This window comes from Penicillium malachiteum (assembly GCF_028827825.1).
Source record: "Penicillium malachiteum strain IBT 17515 chromosome Unknown utg000005l:1.0-9002435.0:326005.0-9005861.0, whole genome shotgun sequence".
Lineage (NCBI taxonomy): Eukaryota > Fungi > Ascomycota > Eurotiomycetes > Eurotiales > Aspergillaceae > Penicillium > Penicillium malachiteum.
Window position 1 is genome coordinate 2285317 of NW_026643099.1, and position 18306 is coordinate 2303622.

Consider the following 18306-nt stretch of genomic DNA (forward strand, 5'->3'; position numbering starts at 1 on the left):
AACTTTTTATTGAGTTCTTTTTGTCCCTTTTATCTTTATAGTACTTTATAGATCCAGATTGCCCAGGTGTTGATGCATGGTAGATATTAGTCATCGGGCCCAGTCTTTTGATGACAGCGATAGAATGCGATAATGATCTTCTAATTGCCTGTCATTACTTCTAAGTATGGTGGATTTGAGAAGGATTTCAATTTGTTTTTAATTTTAATTTTAGAAAGATTATGTAGTAGGCTGGTGAGTATAGAATGAGTTGAGAGAATCGCCACTTGTGCCTTGCACCACATAGCAACATCCTACAGTCACCGAACGCTTGAACCATAAAGTCATCTCTATGGTCAACTTTCTAGACCAAGGGATGAACAGCCCTAATAAAATGCCCTAAAGATCGAAGATCATTGACACACACAATTGGGGGATGGATAGTGGATTAGTCACCTTAGTCAGCGCCACGAGAAATGTCGGGCTGATCGGTGCTGAGGTAAGCTGATTTGATTGGGTAATGTTAGGGCTGTCGCCCTCCCGGCTAGTCCACACACAGCAGACTCTGGACGGGGCTCGCTTAGCCCCTTCGCCTGCGATCCATCCGACTTCGTTGTGTGCGTGCCTTTCGACTCCATCGACAACAACCGCCGACAACCAACAACTCCATAACACGGTGACAGAGCAGGATGTCCACCTTCGAATCAGTGGTGCGTTATTCCTTATTTATCGACCTTTTGCGCCGCCTATGCGTCAATCATCAACCAATCTCGAAATCCATAAATCGCTAACTTGAGTGATATTGAACAGGTCGTCATCGACGGCAAGGGACACCTCCTTGGTCGCCTGGCCAGCACTGTTGCCAAGCAGCTGCTTAACGGCCAGAAGATCGTCGTTGTGAGATGTGAGGCCCTCAACATCTCCGGCGAGTTCTTCCGCGCGAAGCGTACGTTCAAATCCTCAATCCGTTTCTTTCGTCCTCAGTCAAGGTGTCCAGTCCGGGAAGGAAGAAGTCTATGATACAAGAGAAGGATATTATCTGGGAGGAAGAGAAGGGGATGGTTATCAAAGATGGATTCCTACAGGCCTGGACAACCACGATTCAAATTCGACACCAAGAAGAAAAAAGACCTCAAAACTGACATGAACTTCGACCTACAGTCAAGTACCACGCCTACCTCCGCAAGATGACTCGCTTCAACCCCACTCGCGGTGGTCCCTTCCACTTCCGTGCTCCTTCCCGCATCTTCTACAAGGCTGTCCGCGGCATGATTCCCCACAAGACTGCCCGTGGTGCCGCCGCTATGGAGCGCCTTAAGGTCTTCGAGGGTGTTCCCCCTCCTTACGACAAGAAGAAGCGCGTTGTCGTTCCCCAGGCTCTCCGTATCCTGCGTCTGCGCCCCGGCCGCAAGTACTGCACCGTTGGCCGTCTCAGCCACGAGGTTGGCTGGAAGTACCAGGACGTCGTCGCCAGGTGCGTTATCAATATTTCCCGCAACGGGAACCGTTCATATTCTACGTCGAATGTGCACACTAACTTATTTTTCTCTATAGACTCGAGGAGCGTCGCAAGGTTAAGTCCAAGGCTTACTACGAGCGCAAGAAGGCCGCTCGCCGTACCCTCGCCAAGGCTGAGCAGGGTGCTAAGGTTGACAGCAAGACCAAGAGCCAGCTTGCCGAGTATGGCTACTAGATACCAAATAAAGTTCGGCCGGTTGTTGTGTCTTGAGTGACGGGTCTGGGTTGGGATCGCGGACGGTTTTATTTTCAGCGACTTGAACGGCAAGCCGGATCGACCTTGTTCCTATGGGCTTGAGTGTCCTGTCTCTTGCCCATGAAGATCCACATTAACTTGTGATGCACACCCATGGGCTGGAGACTCGGGATACTTGAGTTCCTTCGGAATTTTTTCAAAAGCAGGAAAAACGGAGTCGCGGGATGAAAGGTTGTTCAAAATAGCTGGCTGTTGTCTCGCGCCGTGGCGGTTTAATCCAAAATTTCAAAGTTCAACATGATCTTACGATGATGCAGGTTCATTACTCTATCACTGTCTTGTCTCCTCTTGTAAGAGTTTGGGCCTGGCGTATGCTGTGTAAACATGGTAGAGTACCCCAGGTGTCTGCCCATAGTGATGAACTGGAGTTTATTTGGATATTCGATGGTCTCGCTCAATATCTTGGTATATTCCTCCCCCAATACGCCCACGCCCACTGTGGCACTGGCAGAATCAGCCCCCAGATTCCCGATCTGTCTTATAGTGTGGGACTTGATCTGGGTGAATTCCAAGGTCATTAGTGTAATCTGTAGAACATCCTCGTATCAAAGTTGAAACCAATATTATGTAGTATTTTTAATCTCGAGCCTAAACTCCATGTTCACAATGTCTCTTATCTTCTAGATTCGTATGCCGATTTTCCAATTCTCGGGTATGATACTGTGTGGTCCCTGTGGATTTCCTCACTAGTTCCCGCCAGTGATCCGCATTAACCTAGGTTGAACACCAAATCTCAGGGCCCGCGGGCGCTTCCCCGCATTTAGCACCTAGCACCGATTCTCAGATTAGCAATGAACTTTTAAATTTCCCTCATTGATCGACTTCTCCGCATTCCTGCTTCACTTCTGTGTAACCTCAACCTCCTAGAGACAACGTAGTCCCTGAATAACACCATGTCTGGCGTTAAAGCTCGGCTTTCGAGTCTCCTAGCACATATCACCCCGGGACAAACCTCGGCTTCGTTTGAACATAACTTCAATCGCCATACGCTTTCACCGACTTTCTTTCTCCCTCGAGCAGCGTCTATTGAGCCAGATGTCAGTCAGCCCCTTGCCTTCCTTGCAGATTCTATGTTCCTCTTTCTTTCTATTTTTAGCTTTCTTCTCAAGTCAATTCCTACTTTTCTGCGGAATCGCTGACAAGATGGGATACCTAGGCGGAAGCAATCTACCATGTGACGACTGACAACCAAATCCTCCGTCGAACTTACCAAGAAACCGCCGCCCATGTCTGTGGATTGGCGTATTATCTCAAGAAAAAGGGGTTTCGTCGTGTCGGCATTCTAGCACCAAACACCCCGGCATTCCTGGAATCGATATTTGCAATTGCCGCAGCGGGAGCCGTCAATGTTGGTGAGAGTACATAAAAGTCTGCGTGAATTGAGCTCGCGTTACTAACCAATGGCAATTAGCGGTAAACTATCGCCTAAAACAAGATGATATAGCTTATATTTTCGAACATGGCGATGTGGACATGATCATCGTGGATAAGGAATTCGAACCGCTTCTCGATACTTACCGGTCGAAACACCCTACGATCCCATTTTTGGTCGATTATGATCAATTCAGTGAGGCCTCGTCACCGAGTGGACCTTTTGGTGCTGCTATCCAGGAAGGTTGGAACTATGACAAAGAAACCAGTCAAGATGGATGGGAGGGTCTGGAAAGTCAAGCCGCGGATGAAGATTCCATTATCGCACTTGCATATACCAGTGGAACGACGGCTCGCCCTAAAGGAGTTGAATATACTCATCGGGGCTGCTACTTAGCAGCATTGGGGAATGTGGTTGAATCGGGCCTCAGTTTCCATAACGGGCGGGCTAAGTATCTGTGGACTTTGCCTATGTTCCATGCCATGGGTTAGTCTCATTGAAGAACCCTGTGAAAGTTAATTTCAATTTCCCCCGTGACTAATATCAAATAGGATGGACCTTTCCATGGTCTGTTACGGCTGTCCGAGGAACTCATTACTGCCTTCGAAAGATTGACTACCCAGAGATCTGGCGATTACTCAAGGAAGAACAAATCACCCATTTCAACGCAGCACCAACAGTCAACACTCTGCTCTGTAATTCTCCAGAAGCTGAGAAACTATCTCATTCCGTGCGTGTTACAGTAGCCGCTAGTCCACCCACACCGCATCTATTCGAGCAAATGACGAATCTGAATCTTCACCCGGTTCACGTATACGGCATGACCGAGACTTATGGACCGATCACCAAGGGTTACCATCTACCACAATGGAACCAAATTCCTCTGAAAGAGAGGTATCAGAAGATGGCGCGACAAGGTCACGGGTTCATCACTAGTCTCCCTGTCCGCGTTATCAGAACCGAGGTGCCGGAAGGAACGATCATCGATGTCCAGAAGAACGGGAAAGAGATTGGCGAAATCGTGTTTGTTGGTAATATCTGTGCTCGTGGATACTACAAGGACCCTGGTGCCACGGCGAAGCTGTTTGCTGGAGGTGTATTGCATTCTGGGGATTTGGCTGTCTGGCACCCAGACGGGGCGATTCAAATTCTGGATCGCGCCAAGGACATAATCATCAGTGGTAAGTTCCATTCTTGGGGGGATATGATAGGTGACTTGTGACTAATTCCCAATTAGGTGGTGAAAATATTTCCTCTGTGGCCCTGGAATCTATGCTCGTCACTCATCCTGATATCCTCGAGGCTGGCGTCGTCTCTGTTCCTGACAGTCACTGGGGTGAACGGCCTAAAGCATTTATTACCGTAAAGCCTGGAAACAAACTAGAAGGTCAAAATGTGATTGACTGGGCGAGAAATGCCAGTGACATTAGTAAATTTATGATTCCTCGTGAAGTCGAGGTGGTGGCTGAGCTGCCGAAGACGAGTACCGGCAAGGTTCGTAAGAACGTGCTACGAGAGTGGGCGAAAGGATCTGATCGAGGGAATAACTAAGGGAGTCAGATTTTGGACAAAGTATTCAGAGCCGCATGTGTTCATATCTAGGTGAAGATGTACTTGCATGTGAAAGGGATCTCGGTATTTTAGTAGATAGAAACTTGAATGGATATAGTATAGACTCCGAGTCAGATTTGGACTAGGACCATTAGTACATCGAGATAAATTCAATTAAAACCACTGGTCTGACACGTGGTAATAATAGTACTATCTGATGTAAAGATCATATACTAGCATGACCCTTGTGTAGTATGTAGATCATTTAATCTTGAAGTGAATAGTGTTAAATAGTATATTCAAATACTTTGGAGTTTATATATCCACCCCGCCATTAGTCCCATGAGATCAGTACATGCACGGGATCACGTCAAACGACTTCATCACATCTTCATGTAGGATATTACCCCGGTAAAACCCCCTAATCAGCTGCATAATATCATGTACTAATGTATCCTGTATATAAATCTATTTTTATCAATTTCTTCTGACCCCTCTTTTCCATAGTTCCTAGTACTTCGAGTCCCCTCCATTTGCACCCATTTGCACCAGTTGACTTGATCCAATTTGTACTAATCTTATCACCTCGATAAGTGTCTTGGCACATCTTCCCCATTCCACCCTACATACTACAGGCAGTACTATCTGCTTCCCAAGTATCTTTTTTTTTCTTGAAAGAGTACAGCTTATGCATGGTTGCATTCTCTCGTATTAAAGGCTTTTTGCAACACTCTCTTACTTGGTTCCAACTTGCGCCTTTCCCGTGCAACTAAGCGCTGCGGATCCCACACGACTCCATTTACCCTCTCGCCCCATCCGATTACCACCAAGAACCAGAACCCCTCCCCACACCCTGGTAAAGCCTCATTACCTTGCGTGCATTCCGGGGATTCCTTTTTTCTCTTATTAGGACCGGCGGTCTAGGCTCTTCCCTGAAACCTTCCGAGTCTTCAATACACACCGCCCATGCAGATATCATTCTGCAAGTGATGAGACATCAGCCTTGAGACGCAACCCTTTCAACCCACTTCATATTGGATCTTTTACTTCCTACACCTCCTATCTCCGACCATCCAATATGCCCCGTCAAAGACCTGTTGCTCGATTACCGAGCGAGGCTCCCTCTGAAACCTCTTCCTCAACCTCACCCGAACGCGCTGCAGATGACGACACCGACTTCTTCATGGCTCAAGCCAACGACTCGGAATCCTCGATCGGAGTCGCTAACTTTCGCGACCTCCACATGCAAAATGACGGATCTATTCCCTTGCCCCCGATCGGCCACCTCCCACCCGAGATTCTTATTGCGATCTTTTCCAAACTCGTCTCTCCGGTGGACATGCTAAATTGCATGCTGGTTAGCCGCACCTGGGCAGCGAACTGCGTCGGAATATTATGGCATCGACCCTCATGCAATAATTGGGATAATCTGAAGAGCGTAGCTTCATCCGTGGGCAACCCGGAAAGCCTCTTCATGTACGCCGATCTTATCAAGCGACTCAATCTATCCGCATTGACCGGTGAGGTCAGTGACGGCACCGTCGTCCCATTTACCCAATGCAAGCGCGTCGAGCGATTAACGCTGACAAACTGCTCCAAACTATCCGACAAGGGCGTTTCAGACCTCGTGGAAGGGAACCGGCACTTGCAGGCACTAGATGTATCAGACTTACGCCATCTGACTGATCACACCCTCTTTGCGGTAGCCAGGAACTGCCCTCGCCTACAAGGTCTCAATATTACCGGATGCAACAAAGTAACGGATGACTCGTTGCTCGTTATATCACAAAGTTGTCGTCAGATCAAGAGACTTAAACTCAACGGTATCGTTCATGTCACAGATCGATCCATTCTATCATTTGCAGAGAACTGCCCTGCGATCCTGGAGATCGACTTGCATGACTGCAAGCTTGTTACTAGTCCTTCGGTCACGGCGCTGATCAATACCCTTCGTCATCTTCGAGAACTGCGCCTCGCACACTGTACCGAGATTAGTGACTCGGCATTCTTAAACCTACCAGAGCAAATGACATTTGATAGTCTACGCATTCTTGATCTGACAGCATGCGAAAACGTGAAAGATGATGCTGTAGTGCAGATTGTAAATGCGGCTCCTCGTCTACGCAACCTCGTGCTGGCAAAGTGCCGCTTCATCACAGATCGCTCTGTGCAGGCTATTTGTAAGCTGGGCAAGAACCTTCACTACGTCCACCTTGGCCACTGCTCCAATATTACAGATGTTGCAGTTCTGCAACTAATCAAGGCCTGCAATCGCATCCGCTACATTGACCTGGCATGCTGTAATCGCCTGACCGACTATAGCGTACGGCAATTGGCTACTTTACCCAAGTTGCGACGTATCGGCCTGGTCAAATGTCAGTCTATTACAGATGAAAGTATCAAGGCCTTTGCCTATCCTCCTCGTTCAAATTATCCATTGATCAGCAACCTGGAGCGTGTTCATCTCAGTTACTGCACTGGGCTGACCATGGATGTACGTTTATCAACACCACCCCCCCTTCTCCCTAAAGAATCCCTTATGCTAACTTATAAAACTTAGTCTATTTCGTCCACTGATAAACAACTGCCCTCGACTCACCCATTTAAGTTTGACAGGAGTCCCGGAGTTCCTTAACCCATTATTGACCGTGTTCTGTCGAGAAGCTCCACCTGAATTCACGCAGCAACAACGAGATGTCTTCTGCGTATTCAGCGGTGACGGTGTATCACGACTGCGGGATTACTTGAACCGAGGTACTTCGTCAGGACCTGGGGAAACCGAAGCCACTATGTTTGATGATGATGAGGAATTGGACGAGGACGCGGGGCAAATGACTGGCTTGATGGATGCTACGGGCATCAACGACGAAGATTACATCGACGTTGAGACAATTCAATGATTGATACGATACCCCCTGCTACTTGTCTTCTTGCGCTTTCAATGATTATAAGTGGCACTTCAACAGTTTCTTTGGCATGGATTTATTCCCCCTTTTCCCATTTCATTTCATTTTCTTTTTGTATTGTATCCCTCTTCCTTAAGGACCTTCCAAATAGCAATCAGGTCTGGAAGTTGGGCATGTTTGCAAGCCATCATCCTTCTACCCATATGAGCGAAGATTCTTACCCTTTACCCTACGGTGCCTGTGTTATTCCTAGGAAATGCATTTTCTCGTCAGTAGAACGAGACCTTTCAAATTCTCTAATTGTTTTGCTTGTAGAATTTAGTAATCTTTTAGTGCTGTCTTTATTCCTAAGATATTTATTTCTAATCTATAATATTAATGTATTAGTCTATTAATATTTTTTCTTTAGCGGTGCATAAGCTCTAGTTGATGCAAGTGTAGATGCGGCATTAGCGGTGCAACCTTAGCTCAAGATAGATAGCAACTCCGAGCTCCCCGCATTTTCTAGATTTTCAACCCCCCCTACTCACGCCATTTGGTGCTTACCCATGGCTTCCCCCAAGGGTAAAAACCCTGTGGCCTTTACGCCATGGCCAGTAACCATCATCGTCACGGTGGTCTACCTGGCCTTGCTCATTCCTGTCCTCGTTATCCATGAAAATGTTCCGTCCGCGCCCCGAACCAGCCCCAAGGGCTTGAACCTTACCGAGGCATGGTCCGACCTCCAGGTCTTGACCAACGGCTTTCACCCTTACAATTCGCACAAGAACGACGAGGTCCGCTCGTGGTTACTTGAACGCGTCGACGCGATCCATAAGTCCTCTGTCAGCGCCGCCGAAGACGAATCTACTCCGGACTTCTTTGTCTTTGACGACTTGACTTCCAACCTGACCTCAATCGACGGCCAGATCGGTGTGTACTTCGAGGGCACAAACATCCTCGTCTACATTCGTGGTTACGAAGACCAGCAGGACAACTGGTGGGAGGTTCCTGGTAAATCACCCACTGGAAAGGGCGGAGTGCTCGTCAACGCGCATTACGATAGTGTGTCCACCGGATATGGCGCCACTGATGATGGTGTTGGCGTCGTGTCTTGTCTGCAGCTTATCCGGTACTTCTTGAGCCCTGGACACGCGCCGCGCCGCGGACTGGTCGTACTTTTCAATAACGGTGAGGAGGATTACTTGAATGGCGCGCGCGCGTACAGCCAGCATCCGATGGCGAAGTTTGCGCACACCTTTGTTAACCTTGAAGGTGCGGGTGCTGGTGGTCGTGCTACTTTGTTCCGGAGCTCGGATGCGGAGGTTACGCAGTCATATGCGAAATCGAAGTATCCGTTTGGTTCGGTGCTGAGTGCCAATGGGTTTGAGAAGGGTCTTGTCAAGAGTCAGACGGATTATGTTGTCTTCCAGGGCATGATGGGTCTGCGAGGACTTGACGTGGCCTTCTTTGAGCCTAGAGCTAGGTACCATACTGATCAGGATGATGTGCGTCATACGAGCATGGGCTCTCTGTGGCATATGCTCACCGCTGCCGTTGCGTCTACCGAGGATTTAGTCCAGGATTCGAGTAACCGGTTTGATGGCGAGGCTCGGGATGATGGCCTTGTGCCAAGTGGTAAAGGTACCAAGGCTGTTTGGTTCGACCTCTTTGGTAGTACATTCGCTGTCTTCCGTCTCCATACTCTCTTCGCGATATCTGTGACTATTCTCATTGTGGCGCCTTTGACACTGTTGGTCACTAGCATTGCTCTGTCTAAGGTCGATAAGATGTATCTCTTCCGATCTGCTGTGCGTGTTGACATCAGTGATGAGACCGTTTCGATTCGAGGTCTTCGAGGCTTCTTCCGTTTCCCGTTTCTTCTGGTTATTCCGACCGCTGTGACCGTGGGATTGGCCTACCTGGTTACAAAGGTCAACCCTTTTATCGTCCACAGCAGTGCTTATGCTGTGTGGAGCATGATGATTTCCTGCTGGGTCTTTTTGGCCTGGTTTGTCTCCTGCGTCGCTGACTTTTCTCGACCCTCCGCATTCCACCGCGTGTATACCTGGACCTGGATGTTCGTTCTTACATGGGCTTTGCTGGTTGTGACCACTGTCTATGTGAATGAGGATGGACTGGCTGGAGGATACTTTATGTTTTTCTACTTCGCTGGCACTTGGCTGGCTACCTGGATCTCCTATGTCGAGCTGTTCTCCCTTCCTACCCAGTCGGAGTACATCGATCACACCTACCAGGGCTCTCGACGAGCAATTGCCTTTGGAAGCCGACTTGGAACATCTTCTGGGGATGAACCCCAGGAAGAGGAGGATGCTGTTGTGGAGGAGGCAACTGAGTCTACTTCGCTCTTGCGTGGTCAGCACCGAACTACATTTGCCAACTACGTTAATGTGGCTGGAGATAATGCAAATGAAGAAAACGAGGAGGAGAACTACGACCCCAATGTGTATGGCCACGAGCAATCATGGAGTGCTTCCCTTCCATCCTGGACCTGGATCCTGCAGCTACTCCTCACAGCCCCCGTCATCATTATGCTGGTTGGTCCCATCGCACTTTTGTTGACCAGCGCCCTTCATCAGACCGGTCAAGATGGCAATCCCCAGTTGTTCGTGTACATCTCCATTGCTAGTCTGACAGTGGTTTTGTTCATGCCGATGCTGCCTTACATCCATCGCTACACTTACCACGTCCCGATCTTCCTGCTTATGGTCCTGCTCGGCACCCTTATCTACAATCTTGTTGCATTCCCATTCTCAGATACCAACCGCGTGAAGCTGTACTTCTCACAGCGTGTCGACCTGGACCAAGGAAACTCTACTTCCTATCTGACCGGCATGCCTCCATTTGTTGGAGACGTGGTCCGCGGCCTCCCAAGCGCAGATGGTCACGCAGATTGCGTCTGGAATGATGCTCTCTCCCGTGCTCAATGCTCCTGGAATGGACCCGAGCCACACGTTGTCCCCACTGATGATGATAGCGATAGCAAGAGCCTCTCATCTCCCTCTGCTGACTGGGTCTCTTTCACTACCTCGCACCCAGAGGAGATCGGTCAATCTTCTATCCGCTTTGACATTTCAGGCCAGAATACGCGCTCCTGCCGTATCACCATGGATCACCACCCCATCCGAAACTTCAGTGTCATCGGAGGCTCTGCTCCTGACAAGCGTTTCACCAAACCAGGCCGTGACGGCATCCATGAAATCCGTCTCTGGAGTCGTACTTGGAAGAACCACTGGACTGTCGATCTTGATTTCGGCGAATCCAAGGATGGTGGTTCCTCTAGCGACGCTGCTGTTTCCCACAAGGGTCGTGTTTCTTGTATCTGGAGCGATACCAACACACCTGGCGTTGTTCCCGCTCTTGATGAGCTGATGCACTATGCTCCTTCTTGGGTTGGTGTGACCAAGATGACTGATGGTCTGGTTGAAGGATATCGTGAGTTTGAGCTCCGTTTGGATGCTTCAGGTGTCTACAAGCAGGTTTAGATAGTATCACCTATGAGGATTTTCATGATTCTCTAGAGTTATCTGCAATATGTCTCTATTTTACTCTCCTGCTGTCCTGTGGCTTGTCCTACTATGATTTTGTTATTGTGGGAGGTGTCTGTCATGTATTTAACAAACAAGTGCAATAAACTTCTTTTACTACAAGAATACAGAGTACTACTATTAGGTATCTAGGTAGTAATATCAAAATCATTTGGAATTATTGATTATTTAGAGCTTGAATTTTTATTTTTATTTTTATATTTAAATTAAATGGAAGGATTACAGTAAACAGAGTAAATAGTAAAGAGTCAACTGGTTAAACGCCATTCAAGGAATCAGAGCTCCCTTATATTTGAGTAAAAAGGTCCCCAGGTAACCTCTCTACCCGGCTATAGTCTAGCGGTCTAATGACCCGTTTGGGGGACATTGATACGAAAATTAGGTATGCAGGGCCTGATTTTGGTGGGAGAGATGATCCCTGCGGGCGGGAGGGAATCAGCTTCGGCTGGAATAATGATTTTTTGGGGGGATTTTTTTCCTTTTTACCCATGATACTTCTAGCCTTTCCCTTTCTATTCCATCTTTCAGATCCTCAAAATAAAAATAGTTGAGCGAGCTAGAAGGAATTATGTCTTGAGGATGGATGTATCAAGTGAGAGCTGTTGAGGCTATTCACGTATTTCTGATTTTGAAGGTCCTGGGTTCGATTCCTGACCTTGCTGGATTTCTTTTTTCTTTTTTCTTTCCTTGTACTCCCTTTCTCCATAAAAGAAATAATATCTGATCCTAATCCTTTATTGATTTGAACTACTCCTATATGGTTCTAATATGCCGCTCTGAGTGGGAGCTTGTCACCTTCCTAATTAGGCACCCGGTGTTTTACTGGTATATTAATATCTTTTCAGATACTAAGACTTGCATTTGTCCTTTGAATTCGGTATAGATCTTCAATATCTAGTTGGATCACTGCGTAATCCTGTATTTCTTTTGAGCACATGTGGTACTAGGGCACCCAGTGACGACATACTAGTAGGTCAAGAAATAAGAAATAGAGAAAAAGCTTAGATCTATTTATGCTATAAACTCAATGAAATTTCAAGTTCAAGGTCTCAGATGTTATGCTGGGAAAGTTCTGATTGACGTCGATGGCGCGGAGAATTGTCGGGAATCTTGAACCCTTCATACTCCACATCCCCGTGGGGAAATGTGGCGACCCACTTCTCCTCATGACTGTCATTGACAGCTGCTTCTTCAGGAAGGTCCATAATGTGCATTTCTGTTTCCGTCGCACAGAACTGGGGTATAAGAACAGCATATTCCACTAACATGGGCCATCCCTGTCTCTTCGATTTGCAGTGCTAACCCCATCTGTGCTATGAAGAGCCGAATCAAATCGTCTCTACTTGGAGGAATCGCACTCACTGCCACTGTGGTCAGTGCCGATGTTGTAAGTGGCGTCTTGAACAGCCCAATGAACGGGACTTACACTGACCGGAATCTTTTTCAGAACCTGTACCCACGTTCCAATGCCCCAGTGTGTAGCAATTCAGCTTCGACATTCTCTTTAAGTGATCCGCCATATGATAACTACTTCTATTCCGATTGCAATGTTGCCGCCCAGGTCATTGTCACCAGTCCCTTGTCAGACAGCAATCTTTCAACTATTAGTCCTCGGGTGATTGTCGCATGGCCAGCTGGGGACAGTGGCGCGTGTGCCTTCTTCGCACCTCAGAATGGAGTTAACGGGACCCTGGGCATTGAATTTGTCAATTCAACTGTCGGTAGCCCGTTGGCCCCTGCATATAACGCATCGTCTACAGGAGACTATCCCAGTGTTGGCGTGCAGGGTGTTATAAGCTTCAATTCTTCGGCGATCCTTTCTCTGCCTATTCTGGGAAGTATCCGTACAATCCGCGACTTCGTGGAGGGTGCTAGTATCCTTTACCCCGAAATCCAGGATGCCGTTGAGTATACATCAAACAGTGATGGAAGTGCCTCACTGCATCGGCTATGGCTGGATAATGTTACTACAACTAGCATCCATTTTAGCTCCTGGAATAATGGCACCGGTACCAATACCAGTGTCACGGTTTCAAATGGTACATTGGCATTTGAGGCGGGCGAGTATCTCTTCACTGCAGAAATGAACTACCCACAGCTATCCCAGCTGAACTCAAGTGTAGTCCTCAATACCCAGTCAACTAACTTGAGTCAAACTATGCCTGGTCAGACAATTGCGCTTTCGTTCTTGTCTTACTCGGAGAAATTGCTAGCAGGTGCTTGGCGATTTTTGACTTACTTTGGGCGTGACTCGATGATCTCAGCACTACTTCTGGAGCCAGTCCTGAGTAGTGGAAATGGAAGTGCTATGGAAGCTGTTATTGGGGCTGTACTGGAGCGGGTGAACAGGTCAGATGGAAGTGTTTGTCACGAGGAGACGATTGGGTGAGTTTTTCTTTCCTTGAGCTCGCTGTATTACTCGCACACATCGTTATACTAAACTCAACCTCTCAGTGACTATGCGACTTGGACAAATTTACAAGATAACATTACAAGCAATGTGATGGTCTGCGACTACGCAATGGTCAGCCTCAACTCCCATACTCTCGGGTATCCACAGAATGTCGATACTAACGCGATTTCCAGATTGATTCGGACTACTACCTCCCCGTTTTGATGCAGCGATACTTCCTAGAGAACCCGGTTGGACAGAGGAGGATTTCTGCATTCTTCAAGTGAGATTCAAGCCTCATCATATCGAATACCTGCTAACAAGCTCAAGCACATCGGCTGGATCCATTAATGCGGCAAATCAGAATTTAACGTGGGGCCAACTAGCCCTCATCAATGCCGAGCGCATCATGCGTCTTGCAGGACCGTTTGCACAAAACCAAATGAAGGACAACCTCATTCGTCTAAAAGAAGGACAAATTGTCGGCCAATGGAGAGACAGCGAATTCGGTACATCATCATATCTTAATCAAAGGGAAAACATTCACTAATCACCGTTTCAGGTATTGGGGGAGGTCGAATTCCCTTCGACGTAAATACAGCCCTCGCACCCGCAGCTCTACGGTCAATCGCCGCACTCTCCAAAAAGGGAATCTACAAGAATAGACAAAATTGGACTGATCTAGCGGAAGAGTACGCCCAGATATGGGAAGACACTACCCTCTCATTCTTCGAAGTTACAATCCCAGAGTCAAAGGCCAAATCCCTCGTTCAGTCCTATCAGAATGCGTCATCATTCACCGGACCTGATCAATCGTCCTCCATCGATACAAACGTAACATTCTACTCCTTATCTTTGGACGGATATAACAATCTTTCTCAAGTGGAGGTCATGAACACAGATGACTGTTTCCGACACTTCCTCCTAAACACAACCAACGACGCCCAACTCTCCACGCTACTAAACTCGACAGCCACCAACATCCGGCGCGAGTTCCCAGCCGGATTAATGACTGATGTGGGAATGTTAATTGCCAATCCGGCATTTGGAGAGAATCCCGTCTACGCGCAAAATTGGACAACCGGTGCGTATCACGGTACGGTTGTTTGGTCGTGGCAGTTAGCGATGATGGCGAAGGGACTTGAGTTGCAGATGGGAAGATGTGAGGTGTCTGTGAACTTTTCAACTTTGAGTACTTCTCGAATTTCTGGTGAGAGGATGGTAGGAAGAAAGGGCAAGGATAAGGAAGTTGTACCGGCATTCTGTACGGATTCATCGATCTTCGACAATGTCAAAGCAGCCTATAATGCGCTCTGGGACTCGATTGAGGAGAACGGTGATCAACTCTCGACGGAGATGTGGTCATGGGTTTACAAAAATGGGACTTTTGAAGTTACGCAGCTGGTGAATTTGCCGGCGCCGCCTGGAGTTGGAGGCCAAACTGGTATGTTCGATCTCTTTTATTTCTGTATTGGTTGAGGATATGGATATGGTACTGACTACTCTTTAGAATCTGATATTAGGCAGCTTTGGTCACTCGCTTTCTTGGCTGTGACTAGGAATAATGATTATAAGTAATTTGCTGAATGTTATCATAGGTAGTTTGCAAAATTGCTAGTCTAAGGTTGTTGGGAACGAGGCTTCAAATGTGGATATAGTACATGCAAATTTGGATAAACAAAGAGAAAGTGTCCTTGAGTAGAGAGAAAATAGAGAACAACTTAAAAGTCTCACTGACAGTGATAATACCTCAGTCAGAGAAGTTGATTGATGTGAAATCACAACATTTGAATCAGCCATAATCGATATATCGGTCCAATCAACACTACTATGAGTTACTTCGCCACCTAGCCTCGCATTAGAAGCAAACAACTTTGTAGGCCGCATATACCACTGACGAATTATGTACAAAATTTTTAGCGCCCATATGCACGGACACCCAATGAGCCAGCTACAAGTCCTCATGCCGCGCTTCGCGCGGCACTGTATGTAGCAGTGAAAAAGGGCAAGGTATCTACTCAGCACTCAACATTTGAAGTGCTTGGCTAGGAATCTCGGTCAAGTAGACACAGTGACACTACAGCCATTTTCACATACTTAAGTACCCAGGCAGTAGTATGTACAGGTATCTGGTGACATCCCCCTCTTTGCATGTAAGTACCTACACGGTTACCTACAGGGTTACCTGAATGATTACCGGGAAGGGAAGGCTAGCTGCTAGGTAGTTGGATATAGGCAACTGGTAACCATAGGGATGAGCTATAGGTTAATTATGCCCCTCTGTTCTGCCGGGGAGGAAACTCGAAAACCCACTGCAACCCAAGTAGGAAAAAATGTCTATGGAAGATCCCTACCAATCTCATACTGAGTCTCCCACTGGCAGTGCCGCATAGCCCCAATTTTGCGGCTGATGACTGGTTAGTGGTTATTATCTACGAGAAATTCCCGCTAGAATTCACTATCTAGCGAGCCCATACAATGTCCAATGCAGTAGACAGTACAGCAGGAGGAGGCAGCGGCAGCGGCCCAGTTCAACTTCAAGTTGAGATCACTGGTATTGCAAACTCGATATTCAGACTTGGTATTGACACTCTCATGCGGGTTTTCGATGCCAGGATCGACGCGGGTACTTTCTGCATTGCATCCAAAGTATGCGAAGCTATCGAATGCACCGAGAAGGGCTTGAAAAGATCCAACGATGCAGTCACCAACGCACCTGTCCTGGAAAGCTTTCAAAAGCTCATTTGGTTTGGCTTTGGGATCAAGAGCCCGATCCAAATCCTGCGCGCAACAGATGATGGCTCCAGGTTCGCAGCTCTGAGCGCCTGCCATCTAGCTGAGGCATATTCGAGAGATGCGCCTGGTCGCATCATGCATTCATTTCTACGAAAACTGGTATCCGATTTAAGATCTGACATACCAATGCCGTCGCCGAAACAGGTGAGTATCATGGTGAGCAAATGTGATGGGGTTTTTGCTTTGGGAGAATTTCCTGTCAAGGCAGAGAAGATGATGTCGTTTGATGGGGAAGCAATTGTTGGACAGCATACATGGCCACATGATAAGAGCACTACACGTATCACTCGTGGCATTGCAAGTCCTGAGGATGTAGCTGGGGCACTGCATAAAATCGTGAAGTTGAAGAGAGGGGAATACTCTCATTTAACGTTTATTGGTGTCGCCGATGCTGCCCTTGTCGCGGCTATCGGAAGATGGCTTATGGAGCTCAAGGTTGTCTTGTACAGCAGCGAGAGAGATGATGAAGACAATTATTTTTACCGGAACTATACTAACGACGAGCCACAGCTGACGGTCATCCATTCACGAGGCCACGGAAACGGCACCCTGGTAAACACAGAGACAACTATGCGTATACCTGATACCACGACGTTTTTTCGAACTCATTCCGAATCCAACCCAGATAACAACAACGCGATCGGTGGCCGACTTGAATGGAAGAATGCTTTGACCAAAATCTTTCGGGGCAAGTTTACCAGTCTGCATCATATGCCTCAAGATTTTGGCAAAGCGCTAGGAAGTGCAGCACGTATATTCCAGGCTTTTGCCGAAGCAGACCCAGCAATCAAGGATCCTGCTCTATTTCGCGAATGTCAATATTACTTTCCTGCAGGTTACGGCGAGGATTATTTCATTTTGCTCAGAGCACGTTCCCTGAGCTGAACGACGACGATACAAGTCACGAGGCCGATGCGGAGGTCAGTGATGACGAGCCTATGGAGCATAAGCCACTGACACGTGCGATGATGCACGCCGCTCGCCTGGAGACTTTTGAAGAAGCAGAGAGAGTATTTGAAGTTGCTATCGAGAATATTACCCGCTTTTGCCGCTGCGCAATCTGTCATCCAGAAGATCACGCGCCTGGGCCTCCGCTGGATGTCAGAATATCAAGGCGACTTACATTCCCTAATTGGATGGTCCATATTACTGCATTTATCATTCGGGTCATTCGGAGACTGGCTGGGATTGATATACTCCCTGGTCAGACTCTCTCGAGAATTGGCTTCGAGTATGCATTCCGGGCTCGTAGAGAATGGACCTCTAGGGTAAGGTCACCGACGTCTCAACGCAAACTCATTCGAGAGAAGAGCAAGTCTCATGGGCCCCTAGATCTAATTATTGAGGGCTCGATCAAGCAATTGAAATAAAAGGAAACATCTCTTCTCCGATTCGCTGAGGTGATATTCGGTGGTAGAAAGACACTACTCGATCCAGAAGATCCAGGCGTCACTGCAGTCTCTATCAATGGTGTCTGCTTGTTCTATGACATTTTGAGGCAGCCTATGCAGGATGATCCTTCCACTTTATGCCGAGTGAGGGTTATCCTGGAGAAATTGGGGTTGGCACCCAGACCTTTTCGATTATTCGGGAGAAGAGTACAGCTTGTTCCAGCATTGGGCTACGTTACGCCCGCCCGGCAAAGACTTCTGCGCCCAAAAAGTGCTAGATAATGTTACTGAGTGCTACGACGCAAAATCCAGCTCTTGGTCACAGAATCAATGGGGAGTGATCGGCAGCCAGCTTTGGAAGCAATATATGGCATTAAAAAAAGGCAATGATCTGAATGAGATGGTTCGAATCAGGCCAAGTCTCGTTGTGACTAATGTTATTCGTGGATCTGGTCAGGTCTCTTGCTATAATAATGAATGCAAGCAGTCTCAGGGATATGCAGAGGCTCTGCTACCGGTTACCAGCCACGAAGGGTTTGAAACAGCCTGCCAGATGGACCTTGGAGGGAGGCAGGTCACTCTTTTTCGGGACCATCT

The 18306-nt window shown here is 47.6% G+C and overlaps 6 protein-coding genes across 6 annotated transcripts; all 6 read left to right on the forward strand.

Annotated features, from left to right (window-relative positions):
* Positions 1-668: 668 nt before the first annotated feature.
* N7483_010861 (60S ribosomal protein uL13) lies at positions 669-1672 on the forward strand (the record flags this gene model as incomplete). The annotated part of the gene is made up of 4 exons (XM_057094288.1): positions 669-689; positions 790-925; positions 1141-1453; positions 1534-1672. The coding sequence occupies 4 exons, from the start codon at positions 669-671 to the stop codon at positions 1670-1672; spliced, it is 609 nt and encodes a 202-aa protein (XP_056940259.1).
* Positions 1673-2646: 974 nt separating this feature from the next.
* On the forward strand, positions 2647-4676 carry N7483_010862 (putative AMP-binding domain protein; the record flags this gene model as incomplete). Its single annotated transcript, XM_057094289.1, has 5 exons — positions 2647-2790; positions 2910-3105; positions 3165-3611; positions 3677-4306; positions 4363-4676. The coding sequence occupies 5 exons, from the start codon at positions 2647-2649 to the stop codon at positions 4674-4676; spliced, it is 1731 nt and encodes a 576-aa protein (XP_056940260.1).
* Positions 4677-5754: 1078 nt separating this feature from the next.
* N7483_010863 (putative ubiquitin ligase complex F-box protein GRR1) lies at positions 5755-7576 on the forward strand (the record flags this gene model as incomplete). Its single annotated transcript, XM_057094290.1, has 2 exons — positions 5755-7174; positions 7293-7576. 2 exons carry the CDS (start codon positions 5755-5757, stop codon positions 7574-7576), a joined length of 1704 nt encoding a protein of 567 aa, XP_056940261.1.
* A 554-nt stretch (positions 7577-8130) lies between these two features.
* On the forward strand, positions 8131-11067 carry N7483_010864 (M28 family metallopeptidase; the record flags this gene model as incomplete). The annotated part of the gene is made up of 1 exon (XM_057094291.1): positions 8131-11067. One exon carries the CDS (start codon positions 8131-8133, stop codon positions 11065-11067), a length of 2937 nt encoding a protein of 978 aa, XP_056940262.1.
* Positions 11068-12541: 1474 nt separating this feature from the next.
* N7483_010865 (uncharacterized protein) lies at positions 12542-15001 on the forward strand (the record flags this gene model as incomplete). Its single annotated transcript, XM_057094292.1, has 5 exons — positions 12542-13515; positions 13585-13654; positions 13717-13805; positions 13853-14031; positions 14085-15001. 5 exons carry the CDS (start codon positions 12542-12544, stop codon positions 14999-15001), a joined length of 2229 nt encoding a protein of 742 aa, XP_056940263.1.
* Positions 15002-16000: 999 nt separating this feature from the next.
* N7483_010866 (uncharacterized protein) lies at positions 16001-17203 on the forward strand (the record flags this gene model as incomplete). The annotated part of the gene is made up of 1 exon (XM_057094293.1): positions 16001-17203. One exon carries the CDS (start codon positions 16001-16003, stop codon positions 17201-17203), a length of 1203 nt encoding a protein of 400 aa, XP_056940264.1.
* Between the last annotated feature and the right edge of the window lie 1103 nt (positions 17204-18306).